Raw genomic sequence first — 27,806 nt, forward strand, 5'->3', positions numbered from 1 at the left:
GTGTTGTGATTGGCCAGGTACCTGGAAGTGACGTAATCAGCACACCAGCTCTCAGAAGAACGCAGCTCCCCCCTCTGGAACGGTGGATGTACTGCTACTCATTATCAGAACATTGTTTTAACAGTGTTTAAAAATGGCTTCGTCACGACTCCTTTGACCCAGAGTCAGAAGACACTGTCGCTCGTGAAAAACACCTCCACAACGGACGTTCTTCTTCTTCTTCTTCTTCTTCTTCTGCGGTTCAATGTACGCAACCGGATGTAGCCGGACTAGTGCCCGGAGAAGCAGGAGAATCCGCTGTTCAGGAGAACCGCTGTTTACGTTACCAGACCGGGTTTTTTTCCAGAAATCTCACTGAGCCCCGAGATTACAATACAACAACTGTTTGTTTGGAACCTTCAGGGCTTCATAAACGAAGTAATGTGGCAGATACACCCCCAAAAAACAGCGTTAATTGGAACTTCCGTTCTTGGTCCGCTTTAATCTCAGAATTTGGACTTTAATCTCAGAATTCATGCTGTTTTTACACGTGGCCCTAATCCTCCTCCATACACAAGTCTGTTTTCCAATTTTATTTTATTTTTTCCCCCCACATTTGGCCCTAATCCTCTTCCGTATCATATTATATATTCATAATAATAAGAAGAATGATAATCTGTGTGGGAGTGGTAATCTATTTTTACTATGTATCGAACCTACATTTGATACCATTGATTATCCCCCCCCCCCCCCCCCCCCCCTCGGCGTTGATGTCATATACACAGAACTCAATACACCAACATGTGACCCGGACAGTGAACGCAGCACCGAGCAGCGCCTCTGCTGCGCATTCAGCCGCACGCTCGTCTCATCATCATCATCATCATCATCTCTCCATCTCTGCGCGGCGCTCGTCTGTCCGGACACTCTTCATCTTTTACCGGGGCGAGGGAGCGACCGAGTGACGGGCACAGACGATCACTGCCGGGATTATTATTATTGTTCTACTGACTGTGCACGGCGCGCGTCTGCGTTTAAAAAGAAGAGAGAGAGAGAGAGAGAGAGAAGATAATCTGCCCGAACTTCAGTCAGCAGCTGCTTTGGATGAATCCACAGCGAGCGTGAGGGAAATTACTGGAGCGAGAGAGAGAGAGAGAGAGAGAGAGGGAGGGAAATAGAGAGAAAGAGAGAGAGAGAGAGAGAGGGGAGGGATTGAGAAACAAGGTGCTGGATTATTTGGGCAGAGCGGCTGCAGCCACGGTGGATGTTACACACACACACACACACACACACACACACACACGACGGAGCAAAAAAAGAGCGAGAATTATTATTTCCCTGCGAGTTTCTTCTCTTCTCTTTCCGAGAACCCACGACTGCGCGCGCGGGCGTGCACGCCAGGATGCTGCTGACATGGTGAGCGCGCACGTTTATTGTCATGTTATTAACATGTAGTCGTTGTTTCATGTCGGGGGCGCGCGCTGTGTGTGTGAGTGTGTGCGCATCAGAAGCAGCAACTTCTCATCACAATGTAGCCTTGACCAGTGTGTGTGTGTGTGTGTGTGTGTGTGATGAAATAACACATATGTGGTTGTGTTAACAGTTGTGTTGCTGGTGTTCTGGTCACAATGCATGTATGCATGGACACCTTTGTCTTGATAAAGTTGCCCTTAGAATAAAAACACCTGTGATAGGTGTGAGCCAGTGATTTCACATCAGCCTGATTTATTCCATATATGGGGGCTTTTATTTTATAAGGTCCCTCTCACAAAATAAAACCACCTCCGCTATACAGTAAATGCAGTTTTGCTCCTTTCTTTCACTGGGTAAAATGTATTTTTATTATACGATTATTATAGTTTGCAGGTTAAAGACGGGGGCTCTATTAGATTGTTGTGTGTGTGTTTTTTTTTTATTTTAAATGCTGATGAGAGATTAAAAAGGAGGCTTTTAAACGCTTGCTTTGCACTGGTGCTGCTTGGTGCTGCTCCCTCTCCAGAAAACATGCTTGGAGGTATTTTCTCACGCCTGAGCCTCTGAGCCACCAGCACTGAGCAGGCTGACTGGACACTTAATGGTCTATGCAAGACACAAACCGTATATATATATATATATATATATATATATTAAATGAAAGCAAAATATTTCTATGAAGTATGTTGAAGCGTTCACCTTGTATGACATTTATGTTTCTCGGCCATAATGCGCTGTTGGTTGATTATTTGTGTGTGTGTGTGTGTGTGTCAGCAGTCTTGCTCACAGATCAATCACACAAGTACTTAGTACAGTAATTAGGCACGAGTGTTTGTGTGTGTGTGTGTGTGTGTGTGTGAGAGACAAATACCGTACGTACAATCGTCATCTACATTTTGCTTCTCGTGCTGTTGCAGACTCAACTTGGAGCCATAAAAAGCCACCAGAAAACAATTAAAAAGGACAAAAAACATGGCTTTAAATCACACTACGGAGGGGTTTTACAGCGAAAAAGGCCGAGAATAAGGATCGCAGCGTCGTGCCCTTTAATCACAAATGTACGTCGACGAGTTAAAACGCGCTTTTAAATAACGTGGAATTTGTAAAATGCCATTGTTTTACTTTTCTTGGCCGTGCAGTTTAAATGGCTTTCTTCCACTTTGACACAGCAGCAAAAAAATAAATCTCAGATGATCTAAAGTTTAATTTGGGGAATGATTTCACGGGTTTGCCCTGCCCTCACAGATCAAAACCCCACCCCTTGTGAGGATTTTCACAATATTTAAGGACATAAGGCGTAATATGTGAAGGTGATGGACGGATGTTGTAGGAAATAAATAAATAAATACTGTTCAGGTTGTTAGAAAAAGCACATTAGGCCAAATGGTTTACAGCCCGTGTTTTTTATGAGCACGGCCCTGCTGCTGCTCTAAGTTCAGAGGTTTCCTCATCACAGGCCAGTCTGTGCATGAACGACTGCTTTACTACTGCTGATTCTCCACTGTTTTCATGTGCTGTGTGTGTGTGTGTGTGTGTGTTTGTGTGTGTGTGTGTACATGCATGCCACCGCAGCTGCTGTTCCTCCTTCCACGAGATGTGATGGATGCCTGTGTGTGTGCAAAGCTAGCTCTGTGTGTGTGTGTGTGTGTGTGTGTGTGTTTGTCAGCACATTTCTTTGTGCACAGATGCATATATATTTATATATATATATGTGTGTGTGTGTGTGTGTGTTGTGAATGTCCATGTTAGGGTTAGGAGAGGTGCTTTTAAGGTCACGAATGTTATGACTTTGGTCGGTAATTATAGTCGCTGCACTTTTGGTTCCCACGGAGCAGGCCAGTGCCGTCTAAACCAGGAAAAATATTACTCTGCGGATCCATGTGCGCCGTCTTCTTTTTGTTGTAGACGCCGTCGTCTTACGTGTTTTATTCAGGGGGCTGATTAACGAGAATCAAAGAGTACATGCTATTTTTTGAGAGAGTCAGACTTGTGGTGGTGGGAACATGCCGTAACAGTCGGAGTGGGCCGGCCCTCGGCTAACTTCCTGCTCCGGCTGCAGTTAGTCAGCAGCATCCAGCTGCGTATCTGCTTGCACAAGTGATAGAACATGGAGGAGGAGGAGGAGGAGGAGGAGGGGGCAGAGCGCCGCGATTGATTTACCTGACAGTCGGCGGCGACAGCTTTCAATCTATCTTGGCTCCGCTTATCATCCGTCCATCTCTTCACCTGCAGCTCCCCCTCCCTCCCCCTCTCTCTCTCTCTCTTCTAAATTGCACTAACTTTCCTGTGTTTCTCTAACATCCAAAGCTGATCATCCCCCGATCAATAACACGTCGCAGCTTGATTTGTTTTTGTTCCTCTTTGATCTATTTTCTTCACCTCATTGTCACTTTTCCCCCCCCTCTCCATCCATCCATCCTCCTCTTTTCCTTTGTCACGCTCTTCTCCTCGTCACACCCGCGTTCGGGCTGTGAATTTTTAATTTTTACGTCGCAGAGAAGTTTTCACCTGTGGAGACGAGCATATGGTTAGATATTAAAAATTAAATGTAAGAACCGCCCTCCCTTCATCTGTTCATCCACTCCTCTCCATCTCTACCTCTCCCTCCACCTTATAGTCTTTCTTTATCTTTCGCGTTTTTATGTGGCATGTATGTTTTGCTCAAGGACATTTTCATCGCTGTTTTATAACAGAGACTGCACTGGAATCAGATTTCCATATCCATTACATGTGCAGTGCTTGTGTGTGTGTATTCAGAGTAGTGGCACAAGATCCAGGATAAATTTAACAAGGAAGTGACAGAAATAGAGAAGAGAGAGATGAATGAAAGTGAACGACGACGACAGTGACGGAGTTTGTGGTTAGGGCGACCCCCACCCACCCCCCCTCACACAACAACCCTATATTCCACCTACATGTTGTGAAGCTGAAGTGTTTCCCTCTTCCACCTGACTTTTATTGCACCTTCTGTCCTCTTTCGTCAACGATCGCCTCCTCCTCTCATCTCCCTCTATCACCCCGCGATGCTTTGACATAGCGAACACGGTGCCAGACCACAAAGCTTTATTTTCCCCCTGCAGTTCTTTCTCCTGCTGTTTCTGTCTCTCTCGTTCCTCCTCGTCCTCGTCCTCCTCCTCCTCCTCGTCTTCCTCCTTACGACTGCACAGTTTAATCTGCAGCGGGAGCTTAGTGGCACGGCTGCAGGACTTCCACATCACTTCTTTCTCTGCTGCCAGAGGATTTGCCGCTGTTTGCGGCCGCTCTCCTTTGCCCCCCCCTCCACCCTGGAGGTCCTCTGTCGTCTCCAAGCGACGCACTCGTTTTATAATTCATATTATATCTTAATAATGACTCTACTCTCGGATATTTCATCCTCTCCTCTCTACACGGTGACACGTGTTTGGATTACATCTAATTATTCTCTCCTTTAATCACCGTCCCGTCGACGAAAGCCATAACTTTTCGGTTGACGTCTGTGATGTGAAATCGCTGTCGTTTCTGCGGCGCGGTACACACAGATCCGACTCCCGGCCAGTGTTTGCTCCAGTTTTTCAAAAAAATGACAGAATATGTAACTTTATTCACTCCAATTGGCAGTCGACCAAACCCTTGTTTTCTGTTCTCTCTACTTCTTTTTTTTTTTTTTTTTTTTTTTGTCTGGCACTCTGCGGTCGCTGCTGTGGTGTTTTCCCAGAGACGACGTGTCAGTCAAAAACGCAGTCTCTCAGTAACGTTCCATAGGTGGCGCTCTCGCTGCTCCCCATGCATACTCGCTAACCACCTTCTGCTGCTCCAGGAAAAACCTTTTGAATCCCTTGGAAAGAGTGTTAAATGTACACTTCTTTAACAAGCTACTGTTCAAAAGTTTGGGCTCACTTAAAAATGTTATATTTTAAGGAAAAGCACTTTTTTTTCAATGAATATAACAATAAATGAATCAGAAATACACTCTATACATTGTTAATGTGGTAAACGACTATTCTAGCTGCAAACGTATGGTTTTTAATGGAATATGTACATAGGTGTATACTCTTAGACATAAAAGTGCTAAGTAGAACCATATAAGTTTCTTCGGCTTGTCCATATAGGAGAACCCTTTTTGGTTTCAGGTAGAACATTCTACCTAGAAAACTTTTGGAGGGTTCAACCAAGAACTCTTTTAAAACCCTTTATTCAGGAAAGGGGTTTTAAAGGGTCCTCTGGATCAAAACGGTTCTTACTGGAACCATTAGTGTTACCAAGAACCCTTAAATAACACGTTCTTTCTGGAAAGGGTTTTTCAGAAGCAAATGGTTCCAGGTAGAACCTCAGCCCTTGTAAAAGAACACTTTTGGAACCCTTATTTCTAAGAGTGTAGTTGTAGCTGAATTACTTATCTATGTCCATGTCCATCCATGTCCATGATATTGAATTTAATTATTCTATTATTATAATAATAATAGCCTTGGTTCCAGGTAGAACCTCAGCCCTTGTAGAAGGAACTTTTTGGAACCCTTATTTCTAAGAGTGTAGAGGCCCATTTCCAGTGTTCTAATGGTACATTGTGTTTGCTAATGGCGTTAGAAGGCTATTGGATGATTAGAAAACCCTTGTGTTTGAAGGGCAAAATTATTATTTGGAGTAAAAATCATTATTTCAAATTTTTCTATTCATTACGCAACTCTATTGATGAATAAAAGTGAGACTTTTAATGGAATAAATTGTACATGTGAGCCCAAACCTTTGAATGGTAGTGTATATATATATATACGAACGTTTCCTGAATGAAATCTTCAGGCGAAAAGACCAGAAATTTTCCAGTCCATTATACGCACAGTGTTTGCTCTGTGTCCTCTAGAGGAGTCGTTGCCTCTGCTGTTTCTACCATGGCAGAGTTGTTTAGCCCTTGGCTCAGTCTCACAGTCTCCCCCCCCCCCCCCCCCCATTCACAATCAACAGAGCCAAGGGTGCCTCAAAATGGCTCCCACCACCAAACAATCACACCCACCGCACATTAATTCTGTTTTGCTGCTAATTCTCCTGCCTGGCCAGGATTAGCCCTCACCGCTGTTTGTATATAGATTTGTAATTACTAAATTTGATTGTCTTTTTTTTTTTGTCAGGTTTTGCCAAGTGAATCAGGATAATACTCTTCAGCTTTTGTCCTTTCATTCATCATTCATCATTCATCATTCTTCTCGTCGTCGTCCATTTCCCCCTCTCCTTCTGTCTGTGGAGGAATGAGAGTCTGACACAAATCCCATTTCTTGTTGTGCTCGTGTTCAGAAATTATTTTCTGTCTTCCCGTTTTGCCTCAGACTCCCCAAGGCACCTGGGATTAAACGATGTGTAATCCAGCTGTGTGTGTGTGCGCTCTTGTCTTTGTATGCTTGTGTGGACCACCCCCTTGGAAAACGACCTTTTCTGTGGGGACATTTGTCCTTGTGGGGACATTATGCCTAGTCCCAACAAGGAAAATAATAAAATGAGCTCCTTTGACGCCAATGGATGATCTGACAAAGTTTGAGCACAGAGGTCCTCATAGACTTAGAAAACTCAGACGTGTGTGTGTGTGCTTGTCTTTTTATGCTTGCGTGGACCACCCCCTTGGAAAACGACCTTTTCTGTGAGGACATTTGTCCTTGTGGGGTCATTATGCCGGGTCCCAACAAGGAAAATAATAAAATGAGCTCCTTTGACGCCAGTGGATGATCTGACAAAGTTTGAGAACAAAGGTCCTCATAGAATTAGAAAACTCAGACGTTTGTGTGTGTGTGTGAGTGCTTGTCTTTGTATGTTTGTGTGGACCACCCCCTGGAAAATGACCTTTACTGTGGGGACATTTTTCCTTATGGGGACATTATGCCTGGTCCCAACAAGGAAAACGGTAGAATGAGCTCCTTTGACGCCAATGGATGATCTGATAAAGTTTGAGCACAGAGGTCCTCATAGACTTAGAAAACTCAGAAGTGTATGTGTGTGTTCGTGCCCTCGTCTTTGTATGCTTGTGTGGACCAACCCCTGGAAAACGACCTTTTCTGTGGGGACATTTGTCCTTGTGGGGACATTATGCCTGGTCCCAACAAGGAAAATGGTAGAATGAGCTCCTTTGACGCTAATGGATGATCTGACAAAGTTTTGGGCACAGAGGTCCTCATAGACTTAGAAAACTCAGAAGTGTGTGTGTGTGTGTGTGCGCCTTCACTGTCGGTCATGATTGTCTAAGCGCTTTTATGTGAGTAGAGATCACAGCAGTCTGTCCTGTGACAAGGTTTAGAAGTTTAGGATGTGAGTGTCATTGTGTGCGTGTGTGTGTGTGTGTGTGTGAGGATGAATAATCCCTTTACAAAACCCCCCCCCCAAACCTTTGAAATTACTATAAATCCATTGTCCTCAGAAGAGAGGATGCCACACGTCCGGATACAAAGACGACAAACCTGACCTGAAACAGCCTCTGCATCTGACAGATTTAGTGTGTATTTCTTTTCTTTACGTGTGTCCTCCTGAACGGCTTATACATAATCACCGACCTCCAGTTCATGCGTGTGCGGAAACTTGCTCGACGCGGCGTAACAGTCGCTAAACCTACGCCAGCGCTGTCTTTGCAAAATCACGCCGTGCCTCCGCTTCATCGAGTAAATGTGCGCGACGAAATTATGTTTTTATTTCCTCTCTAATGTATCTCAAACCCCCCTGCTCAGCATTCCCCAACTACTCCGTTCGTGGATGGCCTGTAGACACAGGAAGTGCCTTAGCAGCATCTCGCTCTCTCTCAATATCTCAATATTAAATTAGACCCGTTACTTAATACATCCCCTGGTGTAGAGAAATGGCATCATCTTCCTCCCCTGCATCCTCTGACTCTCCCGGCTAAAGCAGAGAAGACACCTAACCTCAACTAAGTGCCAAGTCTCCCTCGCACCTTTCATAAGAAGCTCCTGTAATCGCATTTATTGAAAATAACAAGGTTGTGTTCTAGGGTTACAGACGAGGAGGTCGTGCCTCTGTCTCGGCTTGAACATCGATAATATTTTTTTTTGTAGTTTTTGTGTTCCGCTTTACGAGATGGTGACAGAAGAGAAAGACGGGGAAGTTGGGAGTAAAGAAAGGAACTAATGCAAAATATCACATTTATAAATGAAGGAAAAGTCATTTGGGCTCCATTTTCTTTGTGTTGCTTTTCAAACTTTTCAATTTAGTACACTCTTAGAAATAAGGGTTCCAAAAGGGTTCATCTACATGGGCTGAGGTTCTACCTGGAACCATTTGCTTCTGAAGAAAGGGTTTTTCAAGGGTTCTTGGTGGTTCCAGTAAGATCCAGAGAACCCTTTAAAACCCCCTTTCTGAATAAAGGGTTTTTAAAAGGGTTCCAGGTGCAACCTTTATAAAAAGGTTCTACCTGGAGCCAAAAATGGTTCTCCTATGAGGACAAGCTGAAGAACCTTATATGGTAACCTTATATATACCTTATATTTCTAACAGTGTATGACAAAATACCTGCCTTATGTAAAATATTTTAACAGACTCAAAGAGCATGGTCATTTGCCATGGGAATAATACACAACTCCTTATTTGGACATCCTGGTGTGTATCACATATTCAGGCTTTAAATGAGTATATATCACATTTTTAGTAGTGATATAAAGTAGCAATAATTGTGCAGAAGTCACAAAATTAGACTGTTGAAGACGTTTAAACATAGTAATGCAGCCCCTGGTCATTAATTGCATGTCACTTGAGTATGGTTTACTATATGGGACACGGAGTCACTTGGGTCAGGTTGAGAACTCAGTCACAGCACACATTGATCCTTTCCTTCTGCTCAGCTCTGTCACCTCCTGAACCTGGAACTGTCTGTGCTTCCCAGTGGAGGCGAGAGTGTGCATGTACGAGGGTGAAATGCAGACATAATAGTGCTTTTGTCCAAAGTATATCTATTGTATGTGCGTGTAGTTACAGGCATTAAAATCCAGGATTATAAATTAATCTGACATTTCTTGGCTGATACGGCGATTCACCGATTACAAACCAGTCTTACCACGCTAGCAGCGAGTAGATAATGTGTGTGTGTGTGTGAAGGAGAGACGACAAGATGACAGATGCGTGTCGTGAGTATGTGCTGCTGCTTGTATTTAGGACCTTTTCATTTGAGCTTGTCAAGACCAGAAGTCGTCGTGGGGACCTGAAATCTGCTCCTGATGTGGCAGAGCCTCGTTTCTGTGGAACTAGTTATGTTTTTGGCTGCTGAGATTTTGAATTGTGGTCTTCTTGTCAGTCCAATAACATGGACCATACTGAATATCTCCACGTTTTTGTCGCCTTTGTCTCAGTTCTGCTGTGCACTGGTTTCTTCTATTAATAATCGATGCATTTATCTATGTGTTTAAGTTGAGGACGGGAACTGTGCGTCCACGCCAGATTGAGTCAGATTTCCTTAGAATTAATACTAATCAGACTAGAGCTGCAACTAACGATTATTTTCGTAATCGATTAATCTGTCGATTATTTTCTCGATTAATCGATGAATCGTTTGGTCCATAAAATGTCAGAAAATGTTAAAAAAAAACGTTGATCAGTGTTGGAAATGACGATGTTCTTCAATGTCTTGTTTTGTTCACAAACCAAAATGATACAGTTTTAATGATTTTTTTAATTATGTGGAGCAAAGAAACCAACAAAATATTCATATTTAAGAAGCGAAAACAATCGGAAATCTCTTCTTTTAATAATGAAAAAAGCTTCAAACTGATTGTTGATTATCAAAATAGTTGGCGATTAATTTAGTAATCGATAAATAATCGATTCATCGATTAATCGTTTCAGCTCTAAATCAGACTAGTGTGTTTACATGTATATTAAAATTCTGGTTTTAGTTTGACTATAGTTTGCAGACGCACAAGTGAGTCAGTTTATAATAAGATTGCATGCCCTAAATGTGCACACGCACAGAAAACATACGCAACCACACAAGCAGCATTCATTGACCTCGACAAATTGCCTACCCAGCCCATACACACACACACACACACACACACACACACACACACAGGTTTAGCGTGTGCTCATTGTGAACGGCCTCGTTGTGCTGTTTCTGCTCGCCTCGCACACTATTCGGCTGCGTCTGTGCTGCTGCGCTGGGCGGCAGCCAGCAAAATGGTGGCGTGCTCATTGTAGAAGGCTGCTGGCTGCCATTGATTTGGCCCAGCGGGTCTCGAGGAAACACACTGTTTCCCTGCCAGCTTGGCCCAGGGAAGGAGTTCTGTGATGTGTAAGCGAGCGTGTGCATGTGTCTGATATAAAAGTGGGAGAAAAAAAAAACGGGGGGAGCCTGTAAAGTACATTTATTGGACTGTACACTGGTGAAATCCCATTTTTTTTTTCCCCCCAGCCCATCTGTGTTGACTGTACACTCCAAAGTGTTTAAACACCACTGGGGGAAACTATAGGAAGGTCCAGAGCGATCAATTAGCCGTAAAAAGCCTTGTGATGCGCTATGTTGTGTTTACCCATCACGAGACAAAAAAGGAACCCAGCTTGTTCAGAACGTAGCCATTATCTGGAATATTCCTCCAAAAGTCGCCGTTTCTTCTCTTCTTTTACTTCCACGCTGATTCCTCAGACAAGCGTTGGAGAAACAAAGCTGGCAACGGGACAATAAATAATGCAGAGACACAGATTGAGGTCAAATGCTTTGGATTCCACAACACATATATAGACCTTTTGAATGGGAGCTCACGGGCGAACGCACACAGATTCACATTATACACACATTTGTGCCCCCCCCCCCCCATAAGCAATATTTATTCCCATGTGAGCAGTCAGTGTAATAATTAAAAACACATCGCACAGTGTCAAGTACACACTAATCGTATACGTACACGAGCAGTCGATGTCCCCTGATGACAAAGCATGACAAACGGGTCTGTTTGGAACACATTTAGGTCTGGTTGTCTCCCCACACACACACACACACACACACACACACACACTCCCTCCTTCACTCTCCTTTTCATAACTCTGACAAGGGCAACTCAGCCATCCTCTCCATCCACAGCTCCTATCCATCAGCGCGCTGCCATAACCTGCCGCCGCTCCGTGATAGATTAGTTTTCATGCACTGATGTATTGGTCTATCGCGCGTTGGAGGTGGTGACAGATTAGATCATTATGGCCCGTTTTATGATTATATGAGTCTTCAGGCTTTATGGTTATAGGAGTCTTGTTTGTTGTGTGGAAACATTCTTGTACTGAGGGGTGAAAATGGTAGAAAAGAGAACCAACCAAACCAAACAAAGCGTGTAAAACACCAAGGACACACCTTTGTCTCTGCTCTCACATTACACTACGGTTTTTGCCATTCACCCATTCACTCACACGGCACGTTTTCCCTTCAAACGCATTTTTTCAATCCCATTCACACGCTGCCGGTGCAGCCGTGCAGGAGCAGCGTGCGGGGTTAAGTGTCTCGGCCAAGGACAACGTTGGCATGTAAGACTCGCGGAGGCGGGAATCGAACTGGCGACCTTCAAGTTGAAAGACGACTCGGCTGCAGTCGGTATTTCAACGGTAGTGGATTTCCTCAAGTGTTGTCCAAGTTCAGCAAATTCATAACATATATATATGTGTTACAAGAAAGACGGCAAAGGTGGATTTTAGATACTACGTGCTATATATGATTGATTCTTTTATTGCCATTGTACAAGATGACATTAGCGATGGAGTCAATTAAACTTTTCTTTGTCCAGTTCTGATTTTTGATTTTTTTAATGTAATTTATGAACATATTTTTGGACACAGTATATATATTTAATTGTATATAGGCAAGGCACATCTTTGATTCTGTCTATGCACAGTGCCTTGAGATAATGTATGTTATGATTAAGATGTGCCTAGACCGGTTGGGGTGAAAGGAAAACAGACAGGGGATGTAATGGATGCAGTAGACGTATGAATTCTTAAAGACGACTTGCTAATAAACGACATGGATGCCATTTGTTATTCCGTAAGAAGCTTTGAGTAAAAAGTACATTCATATTCAAAGTCCTAGCTTTACAAACGTCAAACAGCTGATTCTCCAGCTGCCTTTGAATATATCTGAATGCATCTGTTGCACGTTATAAAAGAAAAGAAAGGAAAACACACACACACACACACACTCTAGCAGCGTATCAAATGCCATTCTCTGATTCAGCACTTCAACGTTATTGAGTGCAACTTCAATACATAAGCCTCTGTTTTTAACCTAACCCTGGAATCAATTCCACAAGTAATGCACTGCTCCAGGAGTCGGAGTGATGAAGCTGCTGTTTGACCTTCTATGGAAACAGTTTATGGAAACGGCGCTGGAGTATTTACAGTGCGTGCGCTTGTGTTTTAATGCCGCTTTGGCGTTTCCGGGCTCGTAGGTTCCTCTCCCTGACCCTTGACTCCCAAATCCTCTCCATTGGCGCATTGTCGTGATTGATGACGTCAATAGGAGCATCAGTGGCACACAGAAATGAGGACTGGCTTTTGATGGACGGGGGGGGGGTTGGTGGTGCCTTTTTCTACATCCGGCCTTCTGTGGTGTGTTTGTGTTTATACATGTCTTCCTTTGTGAGGACATTTGGACTTGGGGGGGGGGATCAAATATCGCAATATATGATGCTTTTGAGATACAAGTAAAATACAGTACGTACAATACTGTATGCAAAATATAACTGCTTTTTAAGGCAGCGAAGAAATGGATTCTAAAATCCACTGGTAGCCAGTGAAGGTTAGGGAGGCTAAAACAGGCGCGATAAGAATACAAATCAATATCCCTTCACCTTCTTACCAATAGGTTATAGATTAAAAACACTTACTAATTGATTCCTGGCTCCTACGGCGTCGTATCATGGCGTCTCTGGCGATTTCCCAACCCCTAATGTTGACCTTGTAAGGACATCGTTGACTGATCCTCACAATTTTAAGATGCTTTTTTAATGGCTTAACGTTTTTGGTTTAGGGTTTTTAGGGTGTTTTCAGTATTTTCCTGTATTATGCCTCCCAGTCTCTCCCACTGTATCACTGATTCTGCGTCGCTGTCACTAGCCATTATAATGTATACAGCACCATACAGGGCTTCTCTTGTGGGGCCTACACATCACACACACACTTATGGTCCATACAGTATGCATGCACTGCATCAAACATCATGCACTATACAGTCTCTTTTAGGCTCCTGCGTGAGTTCACTTTACCTCAGTATAGCTATAAGTATAACTATTATACTTATATTTACTGTTTTCAACAGTCAACAGACAGCCGTCCATCGCATGTCATGGTTTGCCGTCTGTGTAGACAGATTTAAAAAATACTCTAATTTATTATTAAAAATAATATACCTTATATCTATCGAAGCAGTTTCTACTGTTCTGCCTCCAAAGTTGTCCTCTACTTCCACGTGTTCTAGAACATAGACACGCTGTCTGTTGAGGTTATGCAAAGGAATCATAGGTGGTGAGATACGTAAGTGTGTTGTCGTGTCAACAAAAGTTTACAAAACACCCATAAACAAACAATCTAAGCATATTAAACAGAAAGATTACGCACAAAAATCTGCTGTCACTTAGAAAATATCCATCCTTTCCTCTCTCTCTGACTTTCTCTAATAAAAATGACCTTTCATCAAACAGCAGAATTAGCTTCTATTTGCTGCAATTAGAAGTTAAAAGTACAGAAGTCTTGTATGCACTAAGGAACTCAATAAGGAACCTGCTGTTCTCTGAAGCGTACGATCCGGTCGAGACGGACGAGGCAGTGATAACGTCTTTGGAGGCGGCTTTTTAAAGTCATGTCCGTCTCCGTCCTCTCGTCTGTTGCGTTCGCTCTTCGCACACAAACACACTTCGGGTCCAGACTTTCAGTGACATCACTTGAGTCGTGGTGCCTCGTCAGGGCGGACGGAGGCGCCGGCGCTGACGCTCGCATGTGTCTGATTTGATTCACCCTGACAAGCGAGGACCATTTGGGAGCCCCGTAACCACGGTAACTCCCATCAAAACATACCAGGGTGGTTGGTTGACGGGGCCGGGATGGCCGGGGCTGCTCTTTCTTACATCCATTTTTAATGGCCGGTGTACTTAGGTGCTCTTGGTGGGCTGCTGTCTCCCTGTGGTCCCATCTTCATGAAGAGGAAGCGGCAGCAAAAAAAACTCACACTTTTTGGCTCCAGCTATGGTTCCAGGTAGGGTTCCTCCCTTTTCAAGGGTTCTCTGGATGAAAATGTTTCTTACTGGAACCATTAGTGTTACCAAGAACCCTTTGGGAAAGGGTTTTTCAGAAGCAAATGGTTCCAGGTAGAACCTCAGGCCTTGTAGAAGGACCCTTTTGGAACCCTTATTTCTTAGAGTGTAGAAGATGGATTCTACCATGAGGAGAACATGCAAACTCCATGCAGAAAGGTCCTTGGTCTGACCGGGGGGTGTCGAACCCTGTGTCTTCTTGCTGCAAAGGCAAGAGCGCAAACCACTACTTCCCCCCCAAAATCCATCCAGATGGATTCTACCACGAGGAGAACATCCATGGAGACAGGTCCTTAGTCTGACTAGAGGGCATGAACCTCTACCAAAAATGCATCCATCCATTCATTCTTCCTCACGCTAACTTGGCAGCAACCTTATCCAAGATAGGACGTGTCTTTATCGCTAATTACTAAATACTTCCTCAGAACGTCGCCGTGAACAGCGAGAAACTTGTACAATTGTAATTCAAGAATCCGTGTTTTCAGATCTCTTCAGATTTCCTCCCCACCCTCCCCCGCCGCAACGTCATTTCGAGTCACACTCGTGTTCTCCCACTCCTCTGCCGGCCCAAAATCAATCTGAGGGGGGAAAAAGCTTCTGTAACCCCATCCTTCTCTCTCTCTCAACCAGTGCAACGTGACATTGGAGAAGATTGATCAAGAAATGTATTTCTGGACTCAACTGCCCATGATCTGCCCTTTAACCTTCAGCTTTACAGTATGTGTTCCCGTGATACTACACATATTTGATATCAGACATTTATATTATATCTTAACAAATGAAAACTCCCCTCCGCTTAAACTCACCTTGAGTGAGAGATATCTTGGACAACTCTGGAGTACATCAGCACTCCCTCTATTGCTGAGAGGAGGAATTCCTTTTTAATTCACAAATGCAAGGCCATTTCATGACTTGCGGTGCTGCACGGAATTCAGTGAATGCATGAAGTAGGGTTCATGAACTGCTACGTGGTTTCTGCCTCCTCCTCCTCCTCCTCCTCCTCAGCCTCTTCATCCGCATCGTCCTCTGTATGAGTAAAAAAAAAAACCAGGAGGTTCACTCAGTCAGTCACTGCAGGGAATAGGATGTGCTTTTCCTAAGAATAGGTGAATGTTTGTCTCATGTTGGAGACCACACAGCCAGCGTCGGAAGTAAAGCAAAGAATGTCTATTATACTGTATTATAGTGAAGTGCCACCTCCCGCTAAACGCACAAAAAGAAAGGGGTTATAACTGGAGAACCGTGTGGATTAAAGCGTCATCTATTTTGAAGGGGGGTTATGCTCTTTTCCGTCTCATGCGAATCCATATTTTATTTGATGTGAGAGGCGCTCAAAGCCTGTAAATTATTACTGCTGTACTCCACCTGGTGAAGAGGAGGTCACTCGTCATATTTATATATATATATATATGTACATTTTGTGTGCGTGGATGGTCTGTTCGTCCCGATGTAGTCGTCCCTACAGTAGTGTGTATCCGTAGCACGTCACGGGGCCACACCGTCACCGTACCGCAGGCTCATCCATCCATGGATCCATCCGTCCTCCATCCATCCATCCGTGTGCTAAAGCACATCACAGAGATCGCTGCCTTCCGACGTGGCACTTTTGCCCCCGCGGCGACTGAAGGCTCTCTACTGTACGCAATAAGACGTGCACATGCAAACGTGAACGTTGTAAAAAATCACAAGCATGAAATTGGGACATTTCAGGACTGTGCGGTGATTCAGTGTCACAGGGTAATTTCCCGTCAAAAGCAACATAAAGGTTCACGTACACTGTTTTACAGTAGTTTGAAACCACAATGAATTGGTTTATTCAGGTACTCTTTTGCTTCTCTAAAACATTTGTACTCCAGTGTATTACGATTATCCCACGGCTGCAGGTACATATTAGTTTGCAGATTAAGGCTTTACTTTACTCAGCGTAAAATAAAACGCTTGTAAAACATAAATATCCTATATTTAAAATCCACCACCAGTGAGACATAAAGTCGTGTCACCTGGACCGTTTAGAAACACTATGACATCATTGATTTATTTGTCTATAACCTTTTTATAAAGGTTTCACCTGGAACCTTTAGTGTTACCAAGAACCCTTTTAAAACCCTTTATCCAGGAAAGGGGTTTTAAAGGGTTCTCTGGATCAAAATGGTTCTTACTGGAACCGTTAAGTGTTACCTAGGACCCTTGAAAAACCCTTTCTTTCTTTGGGGAAAGGGTTTTTCAGAAGCAAATGGTTCCAGGTAGAACCTCAGAAGAACACTTTTGGAACCCTTATTTCTAAGAGAGTTGGAGCTGAATGACTTATCCACTTTGAGGGTTGCCGGGCGGCGCTGGTGCCAATCCCAGCTGATATAGCGTGAAAGGTAGTGTTACATCGTGTACAGGTCACTACCTGTCCTTTATATAAGGAGCAGCCGAAATTGTTGATAAAAATTATACTGATATCGACTTCTAATTATAGTATAATATTAATAATAGCCTCTAAACTGGATCTGGATCCTGCAACCTGCACGATGAGCACACACAGAGAGAGACAAACTAGGCAGAGAAAGAACAAGGTTAATGACGTATAACAGTGAGTGCACCATCACAATGCACTTGTCCACATTCAGCTTCCTTCCTCTCACTCCATTCATGCTAACGTTCACCTTTTATTGCCTCTGTCTCCTCGTCTCATCTCCTCCCACCGTCCCCTCCTCTTTTTTTTTCTGCAGTCCTGCTGCTATCTTTACGACGCTCCCACTAATGCACTGCTCAATTAGCCTTCAATGAGGTTTCCACTAAAGGCTGGGTAAATAGGTAATTACATGTTGTCACCCCCCCCCACCCTCCACCTCTTGCTAATCCACTCAGCATCAGTTCCCCACCCTCTCTCCCTCCCTCTCTTTCACTCTCTGCTTCTTGTGCTTTCAATATCATGGATGGCTGCCAGAGATGGTCCAATAGAGACCAAGCGTGGGCCTTTTAGTCACAGCTGGCTTAACCCTTCGATTGGCCACATTCAGCACTCTGCTTAGTGCACCGTTTTCACTTTTTTTTTTTTTTTTTTTTTGTACCGCCTGCACTTCACTTTCTGTTATTTAGACACTTAATCATCAGAATGGGGAAGTGGAGACACCCTCTAACTAAACGCTGATGAAATCCTGGCTGCTAATGGAGGCATAAAAAAGAAAAAAGTCCCCCAATTTTTTTTTTGTCTGAGGGGGTGAAATAGATGGTGGCAGGTGGGATTTTGTACTTTTTGTGTTACTGACAATCAGACAAGAGACCTGTGGCTTCAGCTATTGATGCGATCGGATTGTCAACAGTCCACAGGCCGTCTGTGGAGGCTGGTGGGATGTATAATTAGGGCCCGAGCATGAATGTGCCAAAGCCAATGGCTCCTGGCACCAAGTGTGAGGAACCCATTGTTCCTGTTGAGATTATTATTTTTCTCCGATATTGCACTCATTTTCATTTTAACGTACATAAAAACTTTGGCACAAGGTTGGATCGGTGAAAAATGAGATAATGGAATACTGGCACGGACCTGTTAGTAGCCCCAGTGCTCTATAGCGCCCCCAGAAGTCTGTTCATGGTCAGAAAAAAGTCATCCGATCGGGACGAAATTTGGTGAATTTGAGTAATTTTTGGGGATTTTTTGACATAAGAGAAAGTGGCCAAAATTGCGTTAAATGCTAATTGTTTTATTTCGTGTCTAAGTCGCACATCGTTGTTCCGATTGTAACCAAACTTGGTACCCTTGTTGCAATCATGATTCCAAACAAATTTCCAATGTACTTCCATTAGCTCCGCCCACCCAGAAGTCAGCCATTTTGGTGAAAACAAAAACGGCTAGTCTACGCAACTCGTCCTAGCACGTTTGAGCTAGCCGTGTCAAACTCGGTCCATTTTTCTCCGACAAATTTGACGTTAAAATGGCAGGAAAAAATTCTCCATGAAATTTCTGTTGATCATGACTGTCTGTTAAACTGAATATTTACCGTCTTTAGCGCTGCGGAAATAAACTGATGCAAACCCCATTGTCTTTGGGTCGTCCTCATCCGTTACGTCAACAATAACCGCGTTTACCGCAATAAATAAACGTCTGTTCGCCGCCGTCTATTCAGGCTCGACAATTGCGCCATTGTCAAGGTGTGCGCATTACTCAGCGGCGTCTGAACAATGTGGATTTTCATCTTTCATGCGTGAGCTCTGCAGAAACGGGAACTAATCGAACGCCGTGCTGCCCACTGAAATGCTTTAATTTAAACATCACAGAAAGAGAAAGAACAAAAGACAAACGAGATTAACGCCCCGGCCTGCAAATTAAACTTTGAAATTGAAATAAAAACCGGAGAGAGAAGGACACTGTGTGTGTGTTATCTCAAACGCGTGGGCAGGACCTTGCTATTATAAAACAAATAGGATTGGATGTGATTAACATTACAGTGGATTTAAAAAAAAAAAAAAATGGTGACTGAGACACATCACGTAGTCAAAATAAATGAAGTGAGGAGGAACCATTGCTCGTGTGGCCCTTTGGAGACAGGAAGAATGACGGAGTGAAGGGAAGTCGGAGATGCTGAGATCAGAAGGAGGAGGGAAAAAAGAGTGCAAATGAAGGATGTAAGAGTGGGATGGTGGGTGGAAGCGAGGACATAATGTTTGGGCAAAGCAGAGGAAATGATAAGTCGAGTACAGGCAGACAGCTGAGATCCTCATCTCAATCAATCACATTTTCCCTTCCTCTCGTCTCAGTCTGTCTTATTGATTTCTTGTTTCTGCCAGTGTCCTGAAAGCCAACTCAAATGACTTCTCGTAGTTTTTTCTCGTTGGGTTCTATCTCTCATAAATGACGGTTTGGTCATTTGTTGGGGCTTTAATAAAGGAAGGGATCAGGAGAATGTTGTGGCAGGACATTATTCTTCAAACTGCGCCAAAAAGCAGCAATGAATCTAATCATGACCACATTCCAAGTAACAAGACTTCATAAACATCATTCATCATCGTTATCTATTAATCTGTCGGTTATTTTCTCGATTAATCGTTTGGTCCATAAAATGTCAGTGATCAGTGTTTGTCAAACCTGGAATTGATGATTTTCTCCAATGTCTTTGTTTTTGTCCACAAACCAAAATGATTCAGTTTTAATGATTTCTTTGTTATGTGGTACGGAAGCGTATTGCATTCACTTGGAAAAAAAAACTCCTGTTCTTCTGAGTAATTCATTTTCGGTTTGTTTTTTTTGATTATTTTTTTTCTGATTTTCGGAGTAAATTTTTTTCTGTTTTTCAGAGGTCTATGGTCTAGGTCTATGGCAGTCACTTGCAGGTTGGAGGTTCTCGCGAGAGTTCTTGTTACTTCAGAAAAAAAAATTACTCTGAAAAACGGGGAAAAAAAATTTGCACGAAAAACAGAAAAAAAAAATGTGCACGAAAAACAGAAGAATTTCTTTTTGCACTAAAAACAGAAAAAAAAATTGCACGAAAAACAGAAAATTAATTTGCATGTAAAAAACAGAAAAAAAATTTGCACGGAAAACAGAAGAAAAAAACTGTGCACGAAAAACAGAAAAAAAAAATTGCACGAAAAACAGAAAAATAATTTGCATGGAAAAAACAAAAATACCAATATTTCGAAAAACAGGAAGAAAATTAATTACACAGAAAAACAGGACTTTTTTTTTTTTTCAAGTGAATGCAGTACGCTTCCGTAATGTGGAGCAAATAAACAAAGAAAATATTCACATTTAAGAAGCAAAAACGATCAGAAATCTTGTTTAAATCGTGAAAAAATCTCCAAACTGATTAATCGATTATCAAAATAGTTGACGATTCATTTATTAATTGATGAATCTTTTCAGCTCATGTGAGACTTGACTGTGAAACTTGATGGACAGAAGTCGCAGAGTGCAAAGTTTAGGCCGCGTCATTGGAGAATGAATTGGTGAATCAACTGGAGTGCATCAGCCTTTTCTTTAGAATCGTAGGCTGACCTGTGGAGTCAAAAGTCTTTGTTTGTTTGTGTGTTTATCTCTGCCCACAGCAGTCAAATCCACATCAGCATCTCAAGGTCAGCTGTAGTTGAAGTGTCAAGTCTTTTCCTTCTGATATATCGATGTGGAGGAAGTGTTTTGCCTTCAGCGCAGGCTGCAACATTTCATGCTCTACTTTTTATATGTATATTATTGAGTTGAAAATGTGCACGTATCCAAACGGAAAGTAAAGCAAATCAAGCAGTTCCACAACAGCTGCTCGACTTCAGGCCTGGATGTGCCAATAACAGCTGCTTCTCTTCCTGCGCCGTGCAGCTCCAAGTGTCCCAGATGCAGCGCGAACAAGACAGATAGCGCACGGAAAGGAAGCGCTGTAGAAACAAAAAGTCAAACAGCTGCTGTTCCACAGCGCTATTAGTTGCTGGGTCACTCTATATATATATGAATATAGGCATTTTTAAAAAAAAAATCTCTGTGACAGCACGATGTCATGAGACGTCGTCACAGCAGATGCTGAGTTGTGGAAAGATCAACATTTCTCTTGCTCCAGGGGTGACTTCAGCAGTCTGTTTGAAATGTGCAGCAGAAGAGATGATAGACTGCTGGTCATAATCAGTGTGTGTGTGTGTGTGTACATCCAACCAGCCTTTTATCAAATCACTTTGAATGAGGAGTTCTGTGAATGACATCAGGCAAAGCTCTGCTTTCACTTTAAAGACTTGTTAAACAGTCGATGTTTCGTGGGCCAAACCACTGACATTTATGAACCTTTTTTGGGTGACAATTAACTCAGTTTTCTTGAATAGATCCGTGTCAGTGTCAACACCGTAGTTGTGCGTTTATCTTTTGATGATCTTGAGCTGGAATACAAATAATAAATCGTAGCAACGGAATTTTGAAAGATGTAGAGATAAGTTTTCTTTCTTTGCTCTTTCTTAATGGACAGCAATATAAATTTTCTCTTTGATTTTAGATGAAAAATGATAATCTACATAAAAAAAGTGTGCATTATTGTTAGTAGCCCCAGGGCTCTATAGACCCCCCACAAGTCAGGTCATGGTCAGAAAAAAGTCGTCCGATTGGGACGGAATTTGGTGAGTTTTTCAGGCTTAGACTAAAGTTTCTTGAGAATTTTTTGGGGAATTTTTGACGCAAATTTATCGTCCTCAGCGATCCGACAAATTTGACGTTAAAATGGCAGGAAAAGATGGAGAGATAAGCACTTTCTTTGCTCCTTCTTAATGGACAAAAATCTACATTTTCTCTTTGATTTTAGCTGAAAAAATTCTAATCTACATAAAAGAAAGTATGCAATATTGTTTGATTTATTAAATATAGAGATTTAATGATCAGTACTGTTATGAGTGTTGCTCCATCTTGCTAATAAAATCACTTTACTGGCCATTCAGGCCAAGATTTAACATCCATTCACCAGAATACACCTGTTAAACTGTGTGACTGTGAGTACGGCAATTCAGAAAACCTCTGATCTCCTGGGATTTTCATGCATAACCATCTTGGATTAGCAGAGAATGAATCATGTGCGGCAGGATTTCTTAGCAAAAATGAGGAGAATAACCAGACCGGTTCAGTATATTATTATTACAAAAGGCAGTGACTCAAACAATTCATTGTCATAACTAAGGCTGGCAGACGACCATCTGTGAACATGTTGAACCTTGAAGCAGCGACAGAAGACGCCACCATGTGCCGCTCCTGCCACTTCAATGTGTACCTAATAAAGTGGCCTTTTTTGTAATGAAAGATTGGGATTTTGTCTGTAATCGGTGAGTATTTGAGGTCAAAATGACCTTTAACCATTCAGATTATGGTCTACTTGACCATTGTGGAACAAGAAACAGACATTTGATCAACTTTTATGACTTCATTAGAGCACAAACCTTGTTTCCTCCCCCTCAGCTTATCCTGTTTTTGTACCGTATGATGCAACAAATTAGAATTTGGCTTTTCTGTAAGTCTGCCACAGTTTGAACAGGGCAAAAGAAGAATAAGTTAATTTGAATCTCTAATTGGGTTTGGTGAATCAGCTGTGGGAATATCAAATCAAATTAGGAAACTCTTGTGCTCTTTTTTATTCCGAGGCACGGTTTTCGCCTCCAGCTACGCATTTTAGGATCCGTCGTCTATATTTGTCTCCATTTCCTGTGTCTCTTACAGCAATATTACGCCTTCACTTTGTAGTCTATCCTTTCTTTCTCTCATCAACCGCCCACTATTCTTTCCCTTTTCTTCTCTGTCCAATTTTAGATCTTTTTCGCTTGTTTGTTTTTTTTACTCTCATCGTGTAACTTTTCCAGTCGTCTTTTAACCCAACAAAGTGTTTCTGAACAACCGGTTAATGCAACTTTATTATGTCGATTAATATGGATTTATTTCCTACATGACGCTTCATTAAAATAGTGCCAACCGTAGTAACATTTAATTTGTTTTTTCGTCTTTCGTCTCCGCCTTTCCCTCTGTCCATACGTGGAAAAACACATAACCCGTCTGTGTCTTTGTTCCCTCGGAAACTATTCCTTCAAATAAGTGCGACCGATTTGCTGCAGGCCCAGACAGACGGTGTATAATTGAGTGATAGGGACGAACGCTTTAAGCTGCCCCTCTGATCCACAGCAGCAGCAGCAGAAGATCAGGCAGAAGGAGGAAGTATTTTTGTTCAGCCCACAGTTGTGCGATTGTGTGTGTTTTTGTGTCTGTGTGTGTTGAGCTCAGGTAATCTTTTTGTCTTATTTTCTCTTCTTTTGTTTTGTATTTACCTCGCCGCTTTCGTTCCACACTCTCCACGTCTCTCTCTCTCGTCATTTGTCTCTCTCGCCGTTATCTTAGTCCTTTAATTAACGCGACATGCTGTGAAGTGAGACGCTAAATAATGCAAGCTTTTCCAGTGACATTGAATCAGGCCAAGTCATTAGCGACCGCACACACACACACACACACACACACACACACACACACACAAACAAGTGCCGTGCACGCAGACGCAAAACAAAACAGTATCGGTAAACCTGCACAGGAATCCATTTCAGTTCAATTCAAATCATAACATACATTATCTCAAGGCACTTTACATAGACAACGATCATACATCACACAATGAGCAAGCACCAGGCATCAGTGGAGAGAAAACAGAAGAAGAAATCTCTGACTCAGAGATGTGCGGCCATCTGCCTCGACCGGTTGCGGTGAAAGGAAAAAATCGAAACTCTTAGAAGATTATTTCTGATGGTACATCAGCTTATAATGAGATGAATGATGAATGGCACCTCTTCTATCGGCTACTATGTTAGCCGATGCTAACATAGTAGCATTGGCTACTATGTTAGCTTCCAGTCGCGGGTCCATGCTACTAAAATAACTTGCTTCCAAGTTTCCATAGTTTGCTTCCATGCACAAAAACCATAGAGGGTTAAAGGTCAAGCTGTGTTATTGAAGTCATTCTACGTCTCTGATTTAATGTGCATACGGGGAGCAAATGGGCTGTATAAACATAAGCTACGTAAGCTAAAGCTCTATCGTTCTTTTGTCGTGTTTTTTTCCTTTCCGCGGTTAGTTTTTGTTTCTTATATGTTGAAAAATAAAAGAATATAATCAGAGGCTAGTGTACCTGGTCTGAAGATATGGTTGTTTGGACATTATAAGTTCACGCATTCAATGCACACGCTATGTCGCTTACCAACTGTAGGGGGAACCCAAGAGCAAATCCTACTTCATGCTCCTTAATGGCAGTGATGGTTACAGGGGTGGAAAGGGGAATTGGCTTGTAACTGGAGGGTTGCCAGTTCGAGTCTCAACCAGGTCAAAGGGCTGGATTACCCCTGAGCAACGTACCCAAGTAAATACATACATATATATTTATAGGATATATGGTTGTAAATTAGGGAAAAAGAAGAGGAAATGAACACACTGAAGTCGAAAACAAGAGCTGCGTTAACCCCTCAGTAACTAACACGAGAAGAAAACTGCAGCTGTGTATTGTTCACCCCGCGTTGCCAAATTCCCTTTACGCCACTGTAGTCGTGTAAATCGCGTCTCTGAATGCTTAATTTGTGCAGCGAGAGATCTAGGTTATCCCAAAGCAATTGTTTCAGACCAAACCAAGTGGAAAATCCATTGTGGGTTTAGTTGTTTTCTGCCTTGGCTGCGAGGATGCAAAGAGCTCTGGGTTCTGGCAGTCTTCCCCCTAAACCCCCCCCCCACACCACCACCACCACCACCACCACCTCCTTTGTCTTTTTTTAATCAGATGGCTTGTTCAGGAGTGGAGAGGATTAAGACTGCTGCTGCTGCTGCTGCTGCTGCTGCTGCTGCTGCTGCTGCTGCTGCTGCTGCTGCTGCTGCTGCTGCTGATGCTGCTGATGCTGATGATGACTCTGGTTCAGTTTTTTTGGACCGGCTGCAAACCCGTGCACGTACGCAGAGCTGCACGCACGGGCAAAGGCGGTCGACACTAATACATACATTTACCACAGAGGCGTCGATGTACTATGCATAAGCTGCCCTGTAATGCGTGCATCGTTCAAGCACGATTGTCTCCCGTCATCACTCGCTTTCGTCGTGTCAGCAGCAGCATCAGAGAGAGATTTCCGACACACAGAGCGACGTCTGATGCCAGACGTTCGCGTCAGAGCGATGTAGATCTGTGTGCGTCTGACCGAGCGACGGACAAAAAAAACCAAGCGATTGAAAGAAGGAGAAGATGTATATTAGAAGCCGCTAAACCAAGCCTTCGGTAATCGGTGCGTGTACGACACAACGAGGGCAACAAGTGAGAAAAGGGCCCCAAGGGGAAAAGAAGGAAGTGAGCTGAGGATGAAAGGATAGGGGACACTGAGCTGTATGTTGATCCAACACGGCCGGCAGATAATCTGCAGATCACACAGCAGCCCCTCACTCACTCACTCACTCACTCCCTCACTCCCTCACTCCGACCCTTCCGCCTCACGGCCGTTCTGACATCATCGCGCAACAGATTACAGACGTTAATGTGAACTTTAGAAGCTCGACAGATACTAAATGTTTGCTGTTAAGTTGGAAAATTCACGAGCTTCTTTGTGACACAACACAACGCACCGCGGGCGCCGAGTGTACGGTCCTAATGAAGCGCGAAGACGAGCGGCAGCTGCATAACTGGAGTGGAAGGCCTAGAGGGAACTGTGTGTGTGTGTGTGTGTGTGTGTGTGAGAAAGAGTTTAGTGTATTTTATTTATATCTGAAAATGCACTTGAAGGGATTATTAATATCTGCATTTTTCTTCTTCTTCTTCTTCTTCTCCAGGTTGTGAAGGCCTGTTTGTGTCGCCCTGTTGTGCAGTGAGGCTGTGAGCTCACGGTGGATACAGCATGCATGTGTCGACATATCCCATGATGCACTCTGCCTGCCCGGGCCTGCTTCTCCTCAGCTTCCTCTTCCTCGCCGACGCTGACTGTGAGTAGACAGAAGTTTTCCTGTGTGTTTTTTGCGACATTATTGGCCACCGTTTGTAGCTCACTCTCTCTCATATCACATCTACATGTGTGTTGGACGGCAGCTTTGACTCACGGCCAGCTGTTTTTTTTGCCAACCCCAGTATTTGGCGTGGATATACAGAGCACATATGGCAAATCACATCATTTCTCCTCTGCCTGTGTGATTTTGTCTAATGTGCGCGCACACAAGTCCATCTTCCTGGTGTTGTGTGATCCATTTTCCCATGAGTTCATTCAGATATCAGCTCCAGCTCAGTTTTTTTCAATCGTCCTGAGAAAGTCGTGTATGTTGCTGAATAAATAACATATAATAATATATATATTCAACTGCAATATCCAGCTATTCCAAAAAAAGTGTAGATAAGACCTTATCTTGGTGCATGTGTGGGTTTATAAAGCACTGTGCAAAAAGTCTCCACGGTTTTATTTTTCCAGTATGACAACGATACCACACACACACACACACACACTGCTAATGCAGTGAAATCATATTCGGGAGAAAGGAAAAACAGCTGATGAAACACTGACAGTCATGGACCGGTCTCCACAGAGTCCAGACCTGAATCTTAATGCAGTGTAAGAGACAGACTCGATCTAGAAGAAGAAGTCTGGTGAAGTGCTGAAAGAAGCCTGGTTAAAAAAAAACAAACAAAAAAAACAGAAGATTACAGGAAACTTCATAATGTTGGAGATGTGCGGTTTCACTAAATACAGACCGGAGAAGCCATTTTATTATTATGAAAGTTGTTTTTTCATTCCTTTTTTTTTTCTTTCCACTGGACGTACAGTGTTCCTGGTTGTGTATTGATAACAGATTGAGAGCAGAAAATAAAAGTGTTTTATCATCAAAACAGTGCTGAGACTTCTGCACACACCAAGATAATGTGTTAACTACACATTTGGAACAGCTGAACATACACAACTTTCTCAAATACCATTCAAAAGTTTGGTGTCACTTAGAAATGTCCTTATTCTTCATAAATACACGCAATACATTGTTAATGTGGTAAACAAGTATTCTAGCTGCAAACGTCTGGTTTTTAATGGAATATGTACATAGGTGTATAGAGACCCTTTTCCAGTGTTCTAATGGTATGGTCCAATGGTATTGGATGATTAGAAAACCCTTGAAAACCCATCTTGTCAATGTCTTGACTATATTTTCTACTCATTAACAAAATTTGTATACGTGACCCCAAACTTTTGAATGGTAGTGTGTATAGGATAATTTTTTGTGTATCTTTAGCTTGAATCAGGATGATAGGGAAGGAAAAAGAACTGAACTGAGCTGAATATATACATATTTAAGTCAGAATAAGCTCTAACTGGTGCACACTGTTTAGCACCTGTGTGTTACTGTATAAGAGAAGGTCGTGGCCCTCCATGACTGCATGACTGGATCATTTACCATTTAACGGAGATTTGAATCCCACAACAGTGTTGATGAAAGACCAAAGGATAAAATATATGAAATATATGACCCAACAGACAATGGAGAACATCCAGCAGAATCACCGGTCTTTTCTGTCTGACTGTCATGGGTCTAGCTCCACCCTTACCATACCAAATCTTTACTCTGGTAACCCAAGAGAAGGGTACGGACATACGGAACAGTCGGGGCGGGTTATTTTGGTACTATTCCTA

At 42.8% G+C, this 27,806-nt stretch overlaps 1 protein-coding gene across 1 annotated transcript in view; it reads left to right on the forward strand.

Moving 5' to 3' along the window:
- Positions 1–1,269: 1,269 nt before the first annotated feature.
- ptprdb (protein tyrosine phosphatase receptor type Db) overlaps positions 1,270–27,806 on the forward strand; it is a 94,762-nt gene continuing 68,225 nt past the window's right edge. Inside the window, exons 1-2 of the mRNA XM_083909209.1 lie at positions 1,270–1,395; positions 25,972–26,121. Coding sequence (XP_083765335.1) covers positions 26,037–26,121 — 85 coding nt within the window. The 5' untranslated portion in view covers positions 1,270–1,395; positions 25,972–26,036. The remainder of the gene's footprint in view (positions 1,396–25,971; positions 26,122–27,806) is intronic.

The sequence above is a fragment of the Microchirus variegatus genome, assembly GCF_963457635.1.
Source record: "Microchirus variegatus genome assembly, chromosome: 23".
Lineage (NCBI taxonomy): Eukaryota > Metazoa > Chordata > Actinopteri > Pleuronectiformes > Soleidae > Microchirus > Microchirus variegatus.